Source organism: Neoarius graeffei, chromosome 1 (genome assembly GCF_027579695.1).
Source record: "Neoarius graeffei isolate fNeoGra1 chromosome 1, fNeoGra1.pri, whole genome shotgun sequence".
NCBI classification, from domain to species: domain Eukaryota; kingdom Metazoa; phylum Chordata; class Actinopteri; order Siluriformes; family Ariidae; genus Neoarius; species Neoarius graeffei.
In genome coordinates, this window is record NC_083569.1 from 78,628,956 (window position 1) to 78,647,497 (window position 18,542).

Consider the following 18,542-nt stretch of genomic DNA (forward strand, 5'->3'; position numbering starts at 1 on the left):
CTTCCTCAGGGTAGTAAAACTCGCTTTCACTGTGAACACTGTCGTTATCGCCATCCATGCTGTAAAATTAATGCTATTCTCCTGAGAAATGCTGGCAAAAATTTATAAGATTTTTGATAATCTTATAAATAAATCTTATTAAAAAAAAAAGATAAATGTTGACAAAAAATGCTACTATGTTTGTTGTTGTTGTGAACGAGCGAGTCGCCAGAGGTCCGTAACCGGGGTCCGTACCGTAGGATACGGACCTGCTCGCCAGCCAATCAGAGCGCAGGATTTGATGGAAACCACACCGCAAAAAAAATAAAAGCTTTTATTTCCAGGACAAGTACAGGACAAGTAATTAAATGTGTGTAATATGCAGTTTGTTGTTTGTAAAAGTGACAATCCAGGGTGTTTAAGTGGATGAAGTTTTCAAATAGTTCGGACTGAAATATTTGCAGGAGATACAACATTTACACTCCCATTCAAAAGTTTGGGGTCACTTTGAAATGTCCTTATTTTTGAAAGAAAAGCACTGTTCTTTTCAATGAAGATCACTTTAAACTAATCAGAAATCCACTCTATACATTGCTAATGTGCTAAATGACTATTCTAGCTGCAAATGTCTGGTTTTTGGTGCAATATCTCCGTAGGTGTATAGAGGCCCATTTCCAGCAACTCTCACTCCAGTGTTCTAATGGTACAATGTGTTTGCTCATTGCCTCAGAAGGCTAATGGATGATTAGAAAACCCTTGTACAATCATGTTAGCACAGCTGAAAACAGTTGAGCTCTTTAGAGAAGCTATAAAACTGACCTTCCTTTGAGCAGATTGAGTTTCTGGAGCATCACATTTGTGGGGTCGATTAAATGCTCAAAATGGCCAGAAAAATGGCTTGACTATATTTTCTATTCATTTTACAACTTATGGTGGGAAATAAAAGTGTGACTTTTCATGGAAAACACAAAATTGTCTGGGTGACCTCAAACTTTTGAACGGTAGTGTACAAAATTGCTGTATGCTATTATGAAGAGGAATATGATTAACCTTCAGGTGACAGTGGTGTAAGTTAGCACAGTCGCTTTACAGCAAGAAGGTTCTGGGTTCAAACCCAGCAGCCAGCGGGGCTTTTCTGTGTGGAGTGTGCATGTTGTCTGCTTGGGTTTCCCTTGAGCGAGTCACCTAACTCCCAACTGCTCCCTGGGCACTGTTAGCATGGCTGCCCACTGCTCTGGGTATGTGTGTGTGTTCACTGCTTCAGATGGGTTAAATGCAGAGAAGAATTTCACAAGCGTGTGATGAATAAAGTTCTTCTTCTTGATAAATATGTCTCAAATGAACACTTGCAACTCAAGAAACATACCTGTGGACTACTGAGGCTTCTGACAGCTTCATTTTGTTAAGTGATATACCAAAGTGGGATTCAGTATCAGATAATCATTCATTCACAAGGCAACACAAATCTCACTAAGCCACAGACATTTAACATGTTGAATAAATGACTTTCCCGAGGCTTTATTTGGTAATGCAAATGATGTCATTAGGTCAGCTGAGGAAATGGCACTGAAAGGTCACTGAAACAGATGTTTGGCTATTTTCAGTTCACACACAATGCTGCAATTGTACGTGCAGAACTGGGCCACTGACATGAACCAATTCCAGACTGCAATTAGGCCACAAATAGATCTGCTGTCCAAATGCAGACAAATATTTAAGTATACATTCAACACACGGAAAGATACTTTTCAAAAACGCCTATTATTCAGTCTTTGGAGTATTTTTAGAGCTGGGAACAGTTGTGACTAGGTGAAAATTATGGCGGGCAGAGAGGAGGGACAGAGTGTCTGCCAGTGATAATTAGTTACATGGCGCACAGGGACATCTGGGTTATAACGCCATTAACATTTCAGCAGAACAGCTTTACCATTCAGATCTGCAGCATTAACAGTGTGAGACAGATTTAAACAGCAGGCACACACCTGCGTAGTGTCTCCCATAAACACAGACACTTCGAATTTAAAGCTGGAGAATTTCACTTATAAACATTTGCACAACATGAAATGGAAACGAGATCCATTTTGAACCAGATACAGGTGGGAATCCATAAAGACATCACAATTCAATCAGATTTCTATTCATCCTTAACTCCTAACCCCAAACTGTTACCTTAAACTTTCATTATGCATCTACATTATGATTTTTTTTGTTCAGTATGACCATCTGCTGCCTTTCAAACATGTCATTTTCACAGATTATAACAATATGTTTTGACTTGTATTCCAGTTCAGGCTGTGAAAACAATTTTTTTGTTAGTATTAGCTCATCCAGCCGACAGGCGATGAACTTGTGCCATCATGCGTTGTCCGTCGTCCGTCCGGCGTTGTCCACGTTTCACAAAAACTGCTTCTTCTCTCTCAATTCTTCACCGATTTTTATTCTTTTTGGCAGAAAGGTAGGTCTGTCTGGGGTGCATATAGCTTCTACCCAAATGTGCATAATTGCAATTAATAATGAAGATATGGAATAATTAAACCCAAACGAACAGTTTTCACACAAATCACTTCTCCCTCAATTCTTCACCAATTTTGATTCTTTCTGGCATGAATGTAGGGGTACCTAGGGTGCATATAACTTCTACCCAGATTTGCTTAATTACAATTATTAATGAAGTTATGGACTAATTAAGCCTTAATGAGCAGTTCAACAAAAATCGCTTCTTCTCGGTCAATTCCTCACCGTTTTGGATTCTTTCTGGCAAATAGATCGGTATTCCTAGAGTGTATATAGCTTCTATATAGGTGTATATAGCTTGCAACATTTATTGCGCAAGATGGCCCACTTTAGATCGTTCCTTCTGGATTAGACGGGGCCGGAGTGAGCTACGCCATCATTGTCAGTCTCATTCAAATTTGCAACAAAAATGTGAGATTTTAGGCATATATAAATAATATTCATTAATCGTTTTTATTAGATATTAATTTTTTTCCATTCAATTTGCTCACAAGCTGCTCTATTAGTGTGCAAAAGACCCAGTCAATGGTTGATGGATGGTGCTGCTTTAGATAGCATTTTCTACTAGTGACATTTTATTTTTGACAGAGGTGTTAATGGTTTGCCCTCAGTTTCCTCAAAAGTCCTGCTGTGTTGCTTAATTCAGCAAAACTAAAAATTGTACAAAATAAAAATGAGTTCCTCTTTTGAAGCATTTAACTGTCATTCCATGACTCAAAAATTCAAACACCATTTACATGCAAAAAACATCATAATTCTTCAGAACGTGTCTATAGTAAAGGTGCATTTAACGTATAAACAAGAACTGCTGGTATAAATAATAATAGTCATCAACAATAGCATTTAATTACAAAAATGTAATTTACATATTTCTGTTTTCTCTGCTGCTAGAGTTGCTCGTCCTCTCTGGGAGGTGTGTGCAGTGTGGAACAGGCTGAACATCTGGATTGCCTGCGGTTAGGTGTAGGCAGGATCACCCGATTGGGGTCTGAGTCTACTGCAGGTTTCTCGGCATCACTCGCCATGATATGCTCAACCAGGTGCATGATGGCTTTGTCAATGTTTGTGTTATCCTGAAAGATAGATATACAGTGAAAGAAAGTAAGCAAAGCAAGTTTTACAGCCTTGTGTCACAGGAGAGCAACACAGACACTTTGGATAGCAGAGTGTTTGTTTTTGTGTTCCATATTCCATCCATCCATTATCCATAACCACTTATCCTTTGCAGGGTCACAGGCAAGCTGGAGCCTATCCCAGCTGAATATGGGCAATAGTCCATATTCGATGTTCCATATTATAGTTTCGTAATCAGCTGACTCAAGTGGTTTAACCCAACTCATTGATTGATGCAGTTTAATAATTGACAACTTATTGATGTGTACAATTATCTAATGTACTTAATGGCATTATGCATAACTAATGCAATTCAAATCTCACTGTACTCTCTTCATCCACGCCTTATTTATGACATGGTTCAATGCTCAGTGATGTAGTGGGAATTTCTAAAGTGCCTGCTTTTTTCAAATATGATTTTATACCACAGCATTGTTGAGTCCTTGAATCAGTAGATGTGGATTAATGACCTATAACAGCAGGCTTCCCCTGACAATAGTTCTGGCTGTAAAATAAATTAGTTAAGTTTATGGATTTGTATTAATGCACTAGATCTAATACATTATTGCTTCTATAGAAACTGCTTGTTCATAGAGCAGTAGCAGAAAGGATTGAGGTGGAGCGAGAGCCATAAATGCATGACCACTTCTACATTCGATTTTTGGAAGGGAGAAAGGGAACTGATCCCCCTTTATACAAACCAGAACAACCCAGCGCTCCATTCAAGTCAATGAGGAGGTCCATGGATTTCACCAAAATATTGGCCATTATTTATCTCTGGGAGGGTTAATGGGTATTTGGATGAATTTACAGCATATTCCCAGGTTCGTATGATCACTGCGAGACCACAACAATATTTTTGCAGGCAAATGTTTTGGAAAAAACAGACTTTGTTTCAGGACATGTAGCTATGTGGCAGTATTACCTGCCTGTTTGATACCACACACTAATGGCTAATGCTCTGTATGCTAATGGATAATGCTGGACAACAGCCTGGACAGTACAAAACCTCTCAGATCCTTCAAACACATGATTAAAGATGTTGACTTTATGGTGGTAATACAGCAAGATACAAAATAAACAAAATAAAATAACTGATTTCTTGTCTGTCTCTATTTTTCCTGGTCCTTGTGTCCACATATTGCAAAATGTTAAGTAATGTAGAATGATATGTTAAACGATACAGCAAGCTCAGGAAAATCGTTTATGATGTAGCTGACACGTCCACTTATGTGACCGGAAATGACCCACTTTTGCTCTCATACAGTAGAAATGAATTATGCTGCTCTATCTTGGTTTATTCTAAGATCTTTGGCAGTGGTGGATCAATGGGTTAAGGCTCTGGGTTATTGTTTGGAAGGTCTGGGTTTTGAGCCCAGCATCATCAAGCTGTTGGGCCCTTGAGCAAGGTCCTATCGGCTCGACCTATCAATACCACTAAGAAATAGGAAAAATATAAGAAGTGACAACTCGTATCACAGGGACTAGTGTCTAGAGTCCTTCCCACGCCATGCCCTGGTCTTTCCAGGCAGTCTCCCATCCCAGTACTAACCAGGCCTGAGTTTCCCAAAAGCATCTCAGCACAAAGATCATTGTTAAATGGCAGTGAGCAGCACAATGAATGATCTCTCTCCTAGTTAAGATGCTCTTAGCATTAAGAGGCTTTTGGGAAACCCACCCCAGACTGTTAAGGAGCATCGGGAGGCGCCGATCTCCATTTCCCTCAGCCTCTCGCTTATACAGCTAGGGTTACAGTGGGGGGCTAGTGCTCTGGTAACCATGAAAGTTTGACTCCCCACTTGCATCTGTATTGCAGTCTGCCTTCCCAGACAGCAGCAGGTACCATTTTTATGATGGTCTTTAGTATGACCCAACCGCAAGTAGAACTCTCAATCTCCCGATCAAGAAGCAGACATGCTAACCACTAGGCCAGCTTGCAGTCAGGCACTAGTATGCTCCACGTAATCAAAAGCTAATAAAATCAAGATGAAAACATTTAACAAAGAAAACCATATAATTGTTGATATGTCATGGAAATGTTTGCCTCTTCCACTCACTCACCATTCTACCTCCTTTGAATTTCACTCTGTTTCAGTCTTCTCTCCTGTTAACCTATTTGTCATTGTTGCTTATTGCCCTCCAGGCCCTGTGGGATGTTTCTTTGATGAACTGGACATCCTACTCAGTTCAGTCCCAGAAGATGGCACCCCACTGATGCTCCTGAGAGACTTCAACCTTCACCTAGAAGCCTCCCACTCTGCTGCCTTCCTTCCACTACTCCACTCCTTTGATCTCTCCCTGCTGCACTCACCTCCAACCCATAAACCTTCAAGACTTGGTCTTCCCTAGAAACTGCTCTGCCTCAGATCCCACAGTTACCCCTCTCCATCTGACTGACCACCACTTCATTTCCCCTCTCTCTTCTTTCTCTACCCCTCCTCCCCCCACTGTTACAGTCTGTCATAACCTCTGCTCCCTCTCTCCCTCCTCTCTTGCCTCCTCTGTCACTGCTTCCCTCCCCCCTTTGAATCCTTCTCTAATCTTCCCACTGAATGTGCTGCATTTTCTTTGCTTTCCTCATCTCTTAACACATTATCTCCCCTTGTTTCCAGGCCAGGAAGATCTTCTCCTCCTAGTCCCTGGATGTCAGAAACACTTCACTCCAGCAGAAGCAGCCTGCGAGCAGTGGAGAGGAAGTGGAGAAATCCAGGGCTCCAGCTATCAGTCCCTCCTGGCCGAGTTCACAGCTTCACTCATCAACTAAGATCAAATTTTCTCATCTCATCTCATTATCTGTAGCCGCTTTATCCTGTTCTACAGGGTCGCAGGCAAGCTGGAGCCTATCCCAGCTGACTACGGGCGAAAGGCAGGGTACACCCTGGACAAGTCGCCAGGTCATCACAGGGCTGACACATAGACACAGACAACCATTCACACTCACACCTACGGTCAATTTAGAGTCACCAGTTAACCTAACCTGCATGTCTTTGGACTGTGGGGGAAACCGGAGCACCCGGAGGAAACCCACGCAGACATGGGGAGAACATGCAAACTCCACACAGAAAGGCCCTCGTCGGCCACAGGGCTCGAACCCAGACCTTCTTGCTGTGAGGCGACAGCGCTAACCACTACGCCACCATGACGCCAAGATCAAATTTTATCATTCCGAAATTCATAACTCCATCTCTAAAGCTCATCAACTGTTCTCTCTTTTCTCTCGTCAGCTCTCCACCAGCTTCACCTAGTCCTCCCTCACTGCAGAGGACTTTGCAGTCTTCTTCAAGGAAAATATTGTGGCCATCAAAAACTCCTTCACTATCCCTGCCTTCCCCGTCCATCCCCTCCCCACCCTCACTGTCTCTTCTCCCGCTTCTGCTTTCCCCCCTCTTTCCACATCTGATGTCTCCCAGTTCCTGCTCTTTCACCATCCTACCATTTGTGCCCTTGACCCTGTCTCGTCATCCCTCCTCCAGACTATTACTCCTGACATCTTCCCATTTATCACCTCCCTTGTCAACTCCTTGTCCTCTGGATACTTTCACTCCAGCTTTAAATGGGCCCACATTACCTCTCTGCTGAAAAAACCCCACCCCAGACCCCTCTGTCATCCTAAACTACTGCCCAGTTTCTCATCTCCCCCTTCCTAACAAAGATATTTGAACATGCTGTTGCTAAATAACTCTCCTCTTTTCTCTCTCAGAACAACCTCCTGGATCCTCACTAGTCTGGCTTCCGAGCTGGACACTCAACCGAGACTGCACTTCTCTCTGTCAGTGAGGCACTTCATGCAGCAAGTGCTACCTCCCTCTCCTCTGTGTTGATTCTCCTAGACCTTTCTGCTGCATTTGACACAGTTGATCACCCCACCCTCCTGTCATCCCTATCAACACTGGGGATCTGTGGGACAGCCCTGAATTGGTTCAAGTCCTACCTCTCTGGCCACTCCTTCCAGGTTACCTGGTCCGGTACAGTATCAGCACCATGACCACTTATCACTGGTGTCCCCCAAGGTTCAGTCCTTGGTCCGCTTCTCTTCTCCCTCTACACCCAGTCTCTTGGCCCAATTATCTCTGCTCATGGTCTATCCTACAGCTGCTATGCACTCAGTTGACACAACACTCAATTGTTTCTCTCTTTTCCTCCTTCTGATATACAGGTCTCTGCTCGCATCTCTGCTTGCCTGCGTGACATCCAGACCTGGATGGACAACTATCACCTGAAGCTCAACCCAGGCAAGACAGAGGTGATCTACATTCCCGTTCCATCCCCTCCACCCCTGGACTTTGTCATCTCCTTGGGGGCGCTTGGAGTACTGCAACTCTCTCCTTGCTGGCCTTCCAGCATCTGCCATCAGACCCCTGCAGCTCATCCAGAATGCTGTACCTTGCCTGGTCTATAACCTCCCTCATTCCTCCCACATTACCCCTCTGCTTGCTGCCCTTCACTGGATGCCTGTTGGAACTTGCATCAAATTTAAGACATTGGTGCAAGCTTACCAGACAGTCAAAAGATTAGGTCCAGCATACCTCCAGAGACTGATCTGACCCTACATGCCAACCAGACCCCTATGGTCTGCTGCTGGCTCCTCCTCCTCTCCTGCCCAGCCTGCACAAGACTGCTTTCTGTCCTGGCTCCCTGTTGGTGGAATGACCTTCCCATTGAAGTTAGAACTGCTGACCCCCTGACCACCTTCAAGTGCAGACTGAAGACTCACCTCTTCAGGGTGCACCTCTCCCCTGCTTCCCTGTCCACTGTGTAATTGTGTAGCAGTCTTGACCAACCCAGGCTGTGTAATGTCTAGCTTGGTCATGATGAGTCAGTGTTAGCTATTGGGGTTTTATTTATTTATTTATTTTTTTACTTAGTTGTACTTTGTTAGGTCATTTGTATGGTTGGCTTATTTTCCTTGGCTGTTTGTTGATAGTGTAATATTCTGTTGAAATAAAAAGTGTTATTCTGTTCAGCTGGCACTAGAACATTTTGTCTAGAAGTTCAGCACTTCTTGTACGGTGGTGCTTGAAAGTTTGTGAACCCTTGAGAATTTTCTATATTTCTACATAAATATGACCTAAAACATCATCAGATTTTCACACAAGTCCTAAAAGTAGAAAAAGAGAACCCAGTTAAACAAATGAGACAAAAATATTATACTTGGTCATTTATTTATTGAGGAAAATGATCCAATATTACATATCTGTGAGTGGCAAAAGTATGTGAACCTTTGCTTTTAGTATCTGGTGTGACCCCCTTGTGCAGCAATAACTGCAACTAAACGTTTCTGGTAAATGTTGATCAGTCCTGCACACCAGTTTGAAGGAATTTTAGCTCATTCCTCCGTACAGAACAGCTTCAACTCTGGGATGTTGGTGGGTTTCCTCACATGAACTACTCGCTTCAGGTCCTTCCACAACATTTCGATTGGATTAAGGTCAGGACTTTGACTTGGCCATTCCAAAACATTAACTTTATTCTTCTTTAACCATTCTTTGGTAGAATGACTTGTGTGCTTAGGGTCGTTGTCTTGCTGCATGACCCACCTTCTTTTGAGATTCAGTTCATGGGCAGATGTCCTGATATTTTCCTTTAGAGTTTGCTGAATTCAGAATTCATTGTTCCACCAATTATGGCAAGCCGTCCTGGCCCAGATGCAGCAAAACAGGCCCAAACCATAATACTACCAACACCATGTTTCACAGATGGGATAAGGTTCTTATGCTGGAATGCAGTGTTTTCCTTTCTCCAAACATAACACTTCTCATTTCAACCAAAAAGTTCTATTTTGGTCTCATCCGTCCACAAAACATTTTTCCAATAGTCTTCTGGCTTATCCACATGATCTTTAGCAAACTGCAGGCAAGCAGCAATGTTCTTTTTGGAGAGCCGTGGCTTTCTCCTTGCAACCCTGCCAGGCACACCATTGTTGTTCAGTGTTCTCCTGATGGTGGACTCATGAACATTGGCTAATGTGAGAGAGGCCTTCAGTTGCTTAGAAGTTACCCTGGGGTCCTTTGTGACCTCGCCGACTATTACACGCCTTGCTCTTGGAGTGATCTTTGTTGGTCGACCACTCCTGGGGAGGGTAATAGTGGTCTTGAATTTCCTACATTTGTAGACAATCTGTCTGACTGTGGATTGGTGGAGACCAAACTCTTTAGAGACGCTCTTTCTGAGGTCCTCAGAAATCTCCTTTGTTCATGCCATGATGCACTTCCACAAACATATGTTGTGAAGATCAGACTTTGATAGATCCCTGTTCTTTAAATAAAACAGGGTGCCCAGTCACAACTGATTGTCATCGCATTGACTGAAAACACCTGACTCTAATTTCACCTTCAAATTAACTGCTAATCCTAGAGGTTCACATACTTTTGCCACTCACAAATATGAAATATTGGATCATTTTCCTCAATAAATAAATGGCCAAGCATAATATTTTTGTCTCATTTGTTTACCTGGGTTCTCTTTATCTACTTTTAGGACTTGTGTGAAAAGCTGATGATGTTTTAGTTCATATTTACGCAGAAATATAGAAAACTGTAAAGGGTTCACAAACTTTCAAGCACCACTGTACCTGACTTTTGCATTTGTTGTACATTGCTCTGGATAAGAGTGTTTGCTAATTATCTGTAATGTAATGTAAAGTAATATGATGGACCTTTTGTTAGGACACATTTATGTGATGAAAGGATCAGGGTCAGCGCTGTGTTAGAAAAATAAGGAGGCTGATAAATGGATGACTGTTAAAAGCTGCTATAATATAGGCCTGAATAATAACAGGAATTAACCTATAGTGCAGATGTTCCATAAATGTAATATATAATTATAAATGTAATTATAAACTCTTAAAAACCATGAAGTGTTGTCCATTAATGAATCAAAAAATGTAATTCTTGGCATTTCACTGTGTTTTAAGAGGAATAGGACACTTCAACCTATGTGTTATTTCCCTATAAATAAAATACAACAGCACAGCCTTTCATGTTTTATATTCAAGCTGTTATTATTTATAACAGCTTGAAAACACTGCAAAAAACTGAAAACTGAATTTGAGGAGAAAATTCCTTAATACTAGTGAAATTATCTTGCTGCATGGACAGATACTTTTACTTGACAAGACATCTTGGAATAAGTTGGTTACAATCTAGAACTAGTTTTAATAATCTCAGAGTTGGTGTCTTGTATTCTTCTAATAGGAAATGCTAGATCGTTTCAACTATATTCATGATATTCTAACTTGTTAAGATATAATTTTTGAAGTGTAGAAGAATACAAGACACCAACTCAGATTATTAAAACTAGTTCTAGATTGTAACCTACTTATTCCAAGATGTCTTGTCAAGTAAAAGTATCTGTCCATGCAGCAAGATAATTTCACTAGTATTAAGGAATTTTCTCCTTAAATTCAGTTTTCTGCAGTGTATAAAGGCTTCAATTTGCACATTTTATAAAGAACATACTTTGTAACAGCGAGTACATAAACATAAAACTAGTCATAAATATGGTAAACCTCGATTAATCAGATGAAATTCACGTACACTACTTCATTCTCAAATTTCAAATAGAAATTTAGGTTGTGCCCTGCGATATTCTGGCGATTTGTCTAGGGTGTACCCCGCCTCTCACCCATAGTCAGCTGGGATAGACTCCAGCTTGCCCGCGACCCTGCACAGGATAAGCGGTTATGGATAATAGATGGATGGATGGAATTCTGGTTGCAGTTGATGAATTTGTTATTCCTTTTTATATGGTAGTTGTTTATTAATAAGTGGAGCAACAATATTTATGTTAGTGAACCTTGACTAAAATGAAGGAAATGAGGGAAAATTAAAAGGATGGTTTAGAAGAGACACACAATGATTATACGCTTAACCAAAATTGTCCACATTTCAAACAAAAGCATGTTCATTCAGTCATCTTCAGTCAACACTTTATCTTGGTCCTAGTTATGGTGGATCCAGAGTCTATCCCAGGAACACTGAGTACACGGCAGAAATACACCCTGGATGGGATGACAGTCCATTGCAGGGTACCAGGTACACACATTCACACATCCATTTAGCATAATCAATCCACCTACTGGTATGTATTTGGGAGGTAACTGGAAGCTGGAGAACCTGGAGGAAGCTCACATGTACACAGTTACACCTTTTCAACCAACAGAGAAGAAGTTCTTGAACCGGTTCTATTCAGGAGTCTGTGTACTTTGGTGACAGCGAGAAAACGAGCCTGCGTTTCTACCAGTTCTGAGAGGAACCATTGTAATCAAGGATGCTTCATCAACGGAGGGCATTACACAATGTACAACGGAATTAAACAGTGGTAGCAAGATGATGGATTGCATTGATTACCTACAAGCTTTTGTTCTGTTACTGCAGATATTTGTTTTCATTAAAAAAAAAAAAAAGCATGGGCCAACTACTGATAATAAGAATATGTAGAAACTCTCCAAACTTATGACATGCCCAGTGATGTCACAACTTGCGCTGGAAAAATCAGCTATATTTTAGTTACAGCTGGGAACCAACTTTTCAGGTTCTGAACCAATTTATTTTTGGTCAAAATGCTTCAAATGGTTAAAAATTTGGTGCACGAACCAGAACGAAACCCGCTCCCTGTTGGTGTAAAAGGGGTACGAGAGAATATGTGGAAGTCTGCACAAACAGTAACCCTGAGATAGCTCCTTACCTTGGCTGATGTCTCATACCAGCCCAGAAATCCTTGCTCTCTAGAAAAATTCTCCAGCTTGGGTAGTTTGGCACACAGGCCATGTTTCTGCTGGTCACACTTATTCGCCAGCAGGACAGCTGGCACTGGGTGACCATTACAGAGGGCCACTTTAGCATCCAGGTCACCTTTCCATTTAAGTACAGCTTGGAAAGTGGAGGCTCGGGTCATGTCGAAGACCACCAGTGCCCCTACTGCTTCACGGTAGTACACACGAGTCATGTTGCCATATCGCTCCTGACCTGGAAAACATGGCAAAATGTGAGAGGAAGAGGCACAGAAGAGCACTATCCTATAATGGTCACAAGATCACATGTTTGAAACCTGTGCTATTTGATTACTCTAATCACATTAAACGTTCTCGGTTGATATCTGTGCCTTGTATGAGTGTTTTCTTGTATAGCAGTGCGTGTTGTTGATGTTAGCACGGCTTTTCCTCACATGACACTAATTAATAAATGAAACCAGTTAAAACACCTTGCGACTTCCATCTCAGTATCTTGGGCATGGACAGAAAGACAAATATCCCACACACGCACATGCACTCGGAAATATTATCAGAAATAACAAGTACTGTTTCAACAATGCATTCCTTGGGCGTGTTTGTGTAATTAGATTAGCAAAGGCAAATAGTTAACTGTGGGTAAACACTAACTGCATTAGGAAAAAGAAAAAGTCCATACCATGTTGTACAGTTCATTCACAATGCTGTGATATTTTAAATCTAGAAGACTGGCTTTTGACATCAAAATGAGAAGAACAACATAGTATACTCTCAGGAATAAAGGTACCAAATTGTACATTTCCATTTGGCTGCTGTGATATCTTCAAGGGGACATCTTTTGTACCATTAGCATGTTCCTTTTATCTGGAAACATCTCATCTCATCTCATTATCTGTAGCCGCTTTATCCTGTTCTACAGGGTCGCAGGCAAGCTGGAGCCTATCCCAGCTGACTACGGGCGAAAGGCGGGGTACACCCTGGACAAGTCGCCAGGTCATCACAGGGCTGACACATAGACACAGACAACCATTCACTCTCACATTCACACCTACGGTCAATTTAGAGTCACCAGTTAACCTAACCTGCATGTCTTTGGACTGTGGGGGAAACCGGAGCACCCGGAGGAAACCCATGCGGACACGGGGAGAACATGCAAACTCTGCACAGAAAGGCCCTCGCCGGCCATGGGGCTCGAATCCGGACCTTCTTGCTGTGAGGCGACAGCGCTAACCATGAATGTAATATACTTTTTAAATTGATTTAAGGTATGTAATTGACCTTTAAGGAATACTAATGAGCAGTCATTAGCTACACTCTAAAAGCTAATTAAAGGCTGTTTTAAAGTTACTAAAGATACAGTGGTGCTTGAAAGTTTGTGAACCCTTTAGAATTTTCCATATTTCTGCATAAATATGACCTAAAACATCATCAGATTTTCACACAAGTCCTAAAAGTAGATAAAGAGAACCCAGTTAAACAAATGAGACAAAAATATTGTACTTGCTCATTTATTTATTGAGGAAAATGATCCAATATTACATATCTGTGAGTGGCAAAAGTATGTGAACCTTTACTTTCAATATCTGGTGTGACCCGCTTGTACAGCAATAACTGCAACTAAACATTTCCAGTAACTGTTGATCAGTCCTGCACACCGGCTTGGAGGAATTTTAGCCCATTCCTCCATACAGAACAGCTTCAACTCTGGGATGTTGGTGGGTTTCTTCACATGAACTGCTCGCTTCAGGTCCTTCCACAACATTTCGATTGGATTAAGGTCAGGACTTTGACTTGGCCATTCCAAAACATTAACTTTATTCTTCTTTAACCATTCTTTGGTAGAACGACTTGTGTGCTTAGGGTTGTTGTCTTACTGCATGACCCACCTTCTCTTGAGATTCAGTTCATGGACAGATGTCCTGACATTTTCCTTTAGAATTCACCGATATAAGTCAGAATTCATTGTTCCATCAATGATGGCAAGCTGTCCTGGCCCAGATGCAGCAAAACAGACCCAAACCTTGATACTACCACCACCACCACGTTTCACAGATGGGATAAGGTTCTTATGCTGGAATGCAGTGTTTTCCTTTCTTCAAACATAACGCTTCTCATTTAAACCGAAAAGTTCTATTTTGGTCTCATCCATCCACAAAACATTTTTCCAATAGCCTTCTGGCTTGTCCACGTGATCTTTCGCAAACTACAGACGAGCAGCAATGTTCTTTTTGGAGAGCAGTGGTTTTCTCCTTGCAGCTCTGCTATGCACACTATTGTTGTTCAGTATTCTCCTGATGGTGGACTCATGAACATTAACATTAGCCAATGTGAGAGAGGCCTTCAGTTGCTTAAAAGTTATCCTGAGGTCCTTTGTGACCTTGCTGACTATTACACACCTTGCTCTTGGAGTGATCTTTGTTGGTCGACCACTCCTGGGGAGGGTAACAATGGTCTTGAATTTCCTCCATTTGTACACAATCTGTCTGACTGTGGATTGGTGGAGTCCAAACTCTTTAGAGATGGTTTTGTAACCTTTTCCAGCCTGATGAGCATCAACAACGCTTTTTCTGAGGTCCTCAGAAATCTCCTTTGTTTGTGCTATGATACACTTCCACAAAGACGTGTTGTGAAGATCAGGCTTTGATAGATCCCTGTTCTTTAAATAAAACAGGGTGCCCACTCACACCTGATTGTCATCCCATTGATTGAAAACACCTGATTCTAATTTCACCTTCAAATTAACTGCTAATCCTAGAGGTTCACATACTTTTCCCACTCACAGATATGTAATATTGGATCATTTTCCTCAATAAATAAATGACCAAGTATCATATTTTTGTCGCATTTGTTTAACTGGGTTCTCTTTATCTACTTTTAGGACTTGTGTGAAAATCTGATGTTGTTGTAGGTCATATTTATGCAGAAATATAGAAAATTCTAAAGGGTTCACAAACTTTCAAGCACCACTGTATACTCTTGACAGCACCACCCATGAGGGAAGCCATGGCCTAACTGTTAGAGAAGCAGCTTTGGGACCAAAAAGTTGCTGGTTTGATTCCCTGGACCAGCAGGAATGGCTGAAATGCTCTTGAACAAGGCACCTAATCCCCAACTGCTCCCCAGACTGTATGCTGTACGTCACTCTGGATAAAAAAGTGTCTGCTAAATGCCTGTAATGTCATGCAACCACTCCAACGACAAGGAAAAGTACTGATAACACTGTTATGTCTGAGAATGTATTGCACATAAAAGTTTATATGAACTAGATTGCAAAAAAAAAAAAAAATGCACCAAATGCATATAAATGGTATAGGAGTTACACAGTGTAATTATGATGATATCTTTTACTGTAATGTTTAAGCCCTTATGATGAACACTTGATGCTTGGCTCAAATAGTTTTAATTGCTGGATTGTTTGAATTCTGTGATTCATCGAATCAATATTATTATGTCCTAATTTCTTCCTGTTGAATCACAATTATGATGGAAACCTTGGGGCGGCACGGTGGTGTCATGGTTAGCACTGCTGCCTCACAGCAAGAAGGTTCTGGATTCGAGCCCAGCAGCTGACAGAGGGCTTTCCGTGTGGAGTTTGCATGTTCTCCCCATGTCTGCATGGGTTTCCTCTGGGTGCTCCGGTTTCCCCCACAGTCCAAAGACATGCGGTTCGGTTAACTGGCTACTCTCAATAGTCCATAGGTGTGAATGGTTGAGAGGAGAAAACCTCTAGAATAACCCAGTAGAAGGCAACAGGAAACCACTACTGTAATGTCCCCTAGAAACTCTAGAGCAGGCAGAACACTGAGGAAGGAGAAGATGGAAACCTCAGACTGATCAGGAAAATATCTGAAGGTTTTTTTTTTTATCTTCTTTATTTTATATTATTCTTTTAACAGGGACAATGCATATTAATAAAAACATTTACATGTAAATACGCAAGATTATAGCCAACGGCTAATTTGCATCTTTAGTCCCTGTGGCAGGTTGATCTTTGGAATAATAAAAAAAAAAAAAATAATAATAATAATAATAATAATAATAAAAATAAGGTAAATAATGATAATAATAGTATCCAGGCATTAAAGTGCTTGAGTGCAACTTTTGATCAACAGGTCAATACAGTATACACAGACATATAAATAAGGTCAGGTAAAAATCCAGAATATAGACAATCATAAAGTACTTAAATGCTAAAGTCCAAGCATGTTAAAGTGCTATGCTTCAGTGCAAAAATGCTTTAGATGTTAAAATGAAATATGCAATGTCAAAAACAAGCTGATGTTACATGCTTTGCCTTTGGCCTATTTCTTGCACCAAAGTAAATGTACAGATGTTAAAGCACTAATTAACATGTATTTGGATGTATATTGTGTGCATTACTTAAAGTATTTACTCATAAGATTTATGTATAAATAGTTTGATACCAGCAACATCCCCAAAATACAGCCCAACAACAACCCCAAACACTGTAACAACCATATACACTACATAAAGAACACATACACTTCAACACATAATCACACACTCTACTACAATCACTTACATTAAGTTATGATATGAGTGCAGATTTGGTTCTCCAGTAGCCATTTTTTTAAATGTATAGAAAAAGAAGCAAGGGTGGACATGTCTCTTATTTCATTTGGTATGGTGTTCCATGTATGAGATGCTCTGTATGAAAATACTGACTGCCCAAAGGCACTTTTTCTAAATGGGACTACACAGTCACCTCTAGACCCTGCTCTGGTTGTCCTATTTTTATTCTTCTTTATAAAGTTATTCAATGGTGGTGGAGCTAAACCATTGAAAACCTTATATACTAGAATACAGTCTGAATATTTAATTATATTGTCCCAACTCAGAAGTTCATATTTCCTCAGGATAGCACAATGATGATAGGTGTTTTCTGTGATATTATAAGAATTATGGATTAAGCAATAAAGATTAACAGAAACAAAGAATATATTGTGAAACCCTAAACAACAATGATGCCATCTTTTTCTACTTCTTCTTCCTCTTCCTTTTTTTTAAAACATATTTTTTTCCCCTCGATGTAGACAGGTTGAACCAATAGGGTTAAAGAGTTTGTCCGAAGCTCCAACACTGGCAGCTTGGCAACGCTGGGGGTCAAACCCACAACCCTCTGATCAGTATACAAGAGCCTTAACCCACTGACCCCCCGAACAAGAATGATCCCATGAAATAAAATCATCCTGTATGGAATAAAATGAGCCAATGACATATTTGAGCTCTGGATGTATTATACAAAATCCTTACTGTAAAATAGCATCCAGTTTGTGTGTGATCATATGAGGAGAAAAATGAATGAATAAACAAACAAACAACTATGAAAAATAAAACAGATGCACAATATGCCTATTTCACGTGTGTTTACTGCAAAGACATTTCAGTCACTATACAAACCGGTATAGACACAACTCAAAGTGAACTCTTTTCTTGCTAAGTATTTCTGAATGAGCAGTTTGGCTGAAACTTTCACAGCTGGATAGCAGGTTAGTTAGATGAGCGTGTCCAGATGTGCATGGCGCTTACCGGCGATGTCCCACAGCTGGAGGCGGATGACTGTGCCCGAGTCCCAGTGCAGCACTTTCAGCGCAAAGTCCACTCCAATGGTGGCTCGATAGTGATGAGAGAAAACCTGGTGCACATAGCGCCTGATGATGGCTGTCTTCCCTACACCCAAGTCCCCTACAACGAGCACCTTTACCAAGCGCTCCCGCTGCATAGTCTCCCTAGAAAGTGCAGTTTAAAAAGAAAAAAAAAAAAGTTGGATGGTTGATGTCTCAATCCGCCCACTGCAGCACTAAATATTAGCTAGACTACGCCACCTCTGGGAGAGTCTGCAGGGTGGGCGGATTGGGACCGAGCCATAGTGCAGTTCACTGCCACGTTTCAGTGTTTAAAACAGCCTCAAAAACATCACGTGCTTCCTTCAGTAAAACTTTTCAGATCATCAGAAGCTTCGACTTAAATCCATAATGTAGTCTTGACCTTTTTTTCCCCCTTTTTAAATGCTTAAAAATAGGCTTACCTTACATGTGAATAAATACACTCAGCGGCCACTTTATTAGGAACACCCGCCCACTCCATCCATCCATCCATCCATCATCTCTAGCCGCTTTATCCTGTCCTACAGGGTCGCAGGCAAGCTGGAGCCTATCCCAGCTGACCCTGGACAAGTCGCCAGGGC

The 18,542-nt window shown here is 41.1% G+C and overlaps 1 protein-coding gene across 1 annotated transcript; it reads right to left on the reverse strand.

The window, feature by feature from the left end:
- Positions 1-2,923: 2,923 nt before the first annotated feature.
- zgc:162171 (uncharacterized protein LOC565931 homolog) lies at positions 2,924-18,080 on the reverse strand. The gene is made up of 3 exons (XM_060932367.1): positions 17,885-18,080; positions 12,292-12,572; positions 2,924-3,566 (listed from the first exon to the last, which is right to left on the reverse strand). Exons 1-3 carry the CDS (start codon positions 18,075-18,077, stop codon positions 3,381-3,383), a joined length of 660 nt encoding a protein of 219 aa, XP_060788350.1. The 5' UTR covers positions 18,078-18,080; the 3' UTR covers positions 2,924-3,380.
- Between the last annotated feature and the right edge of the window lie 462 nt (positions 18,081-18,542).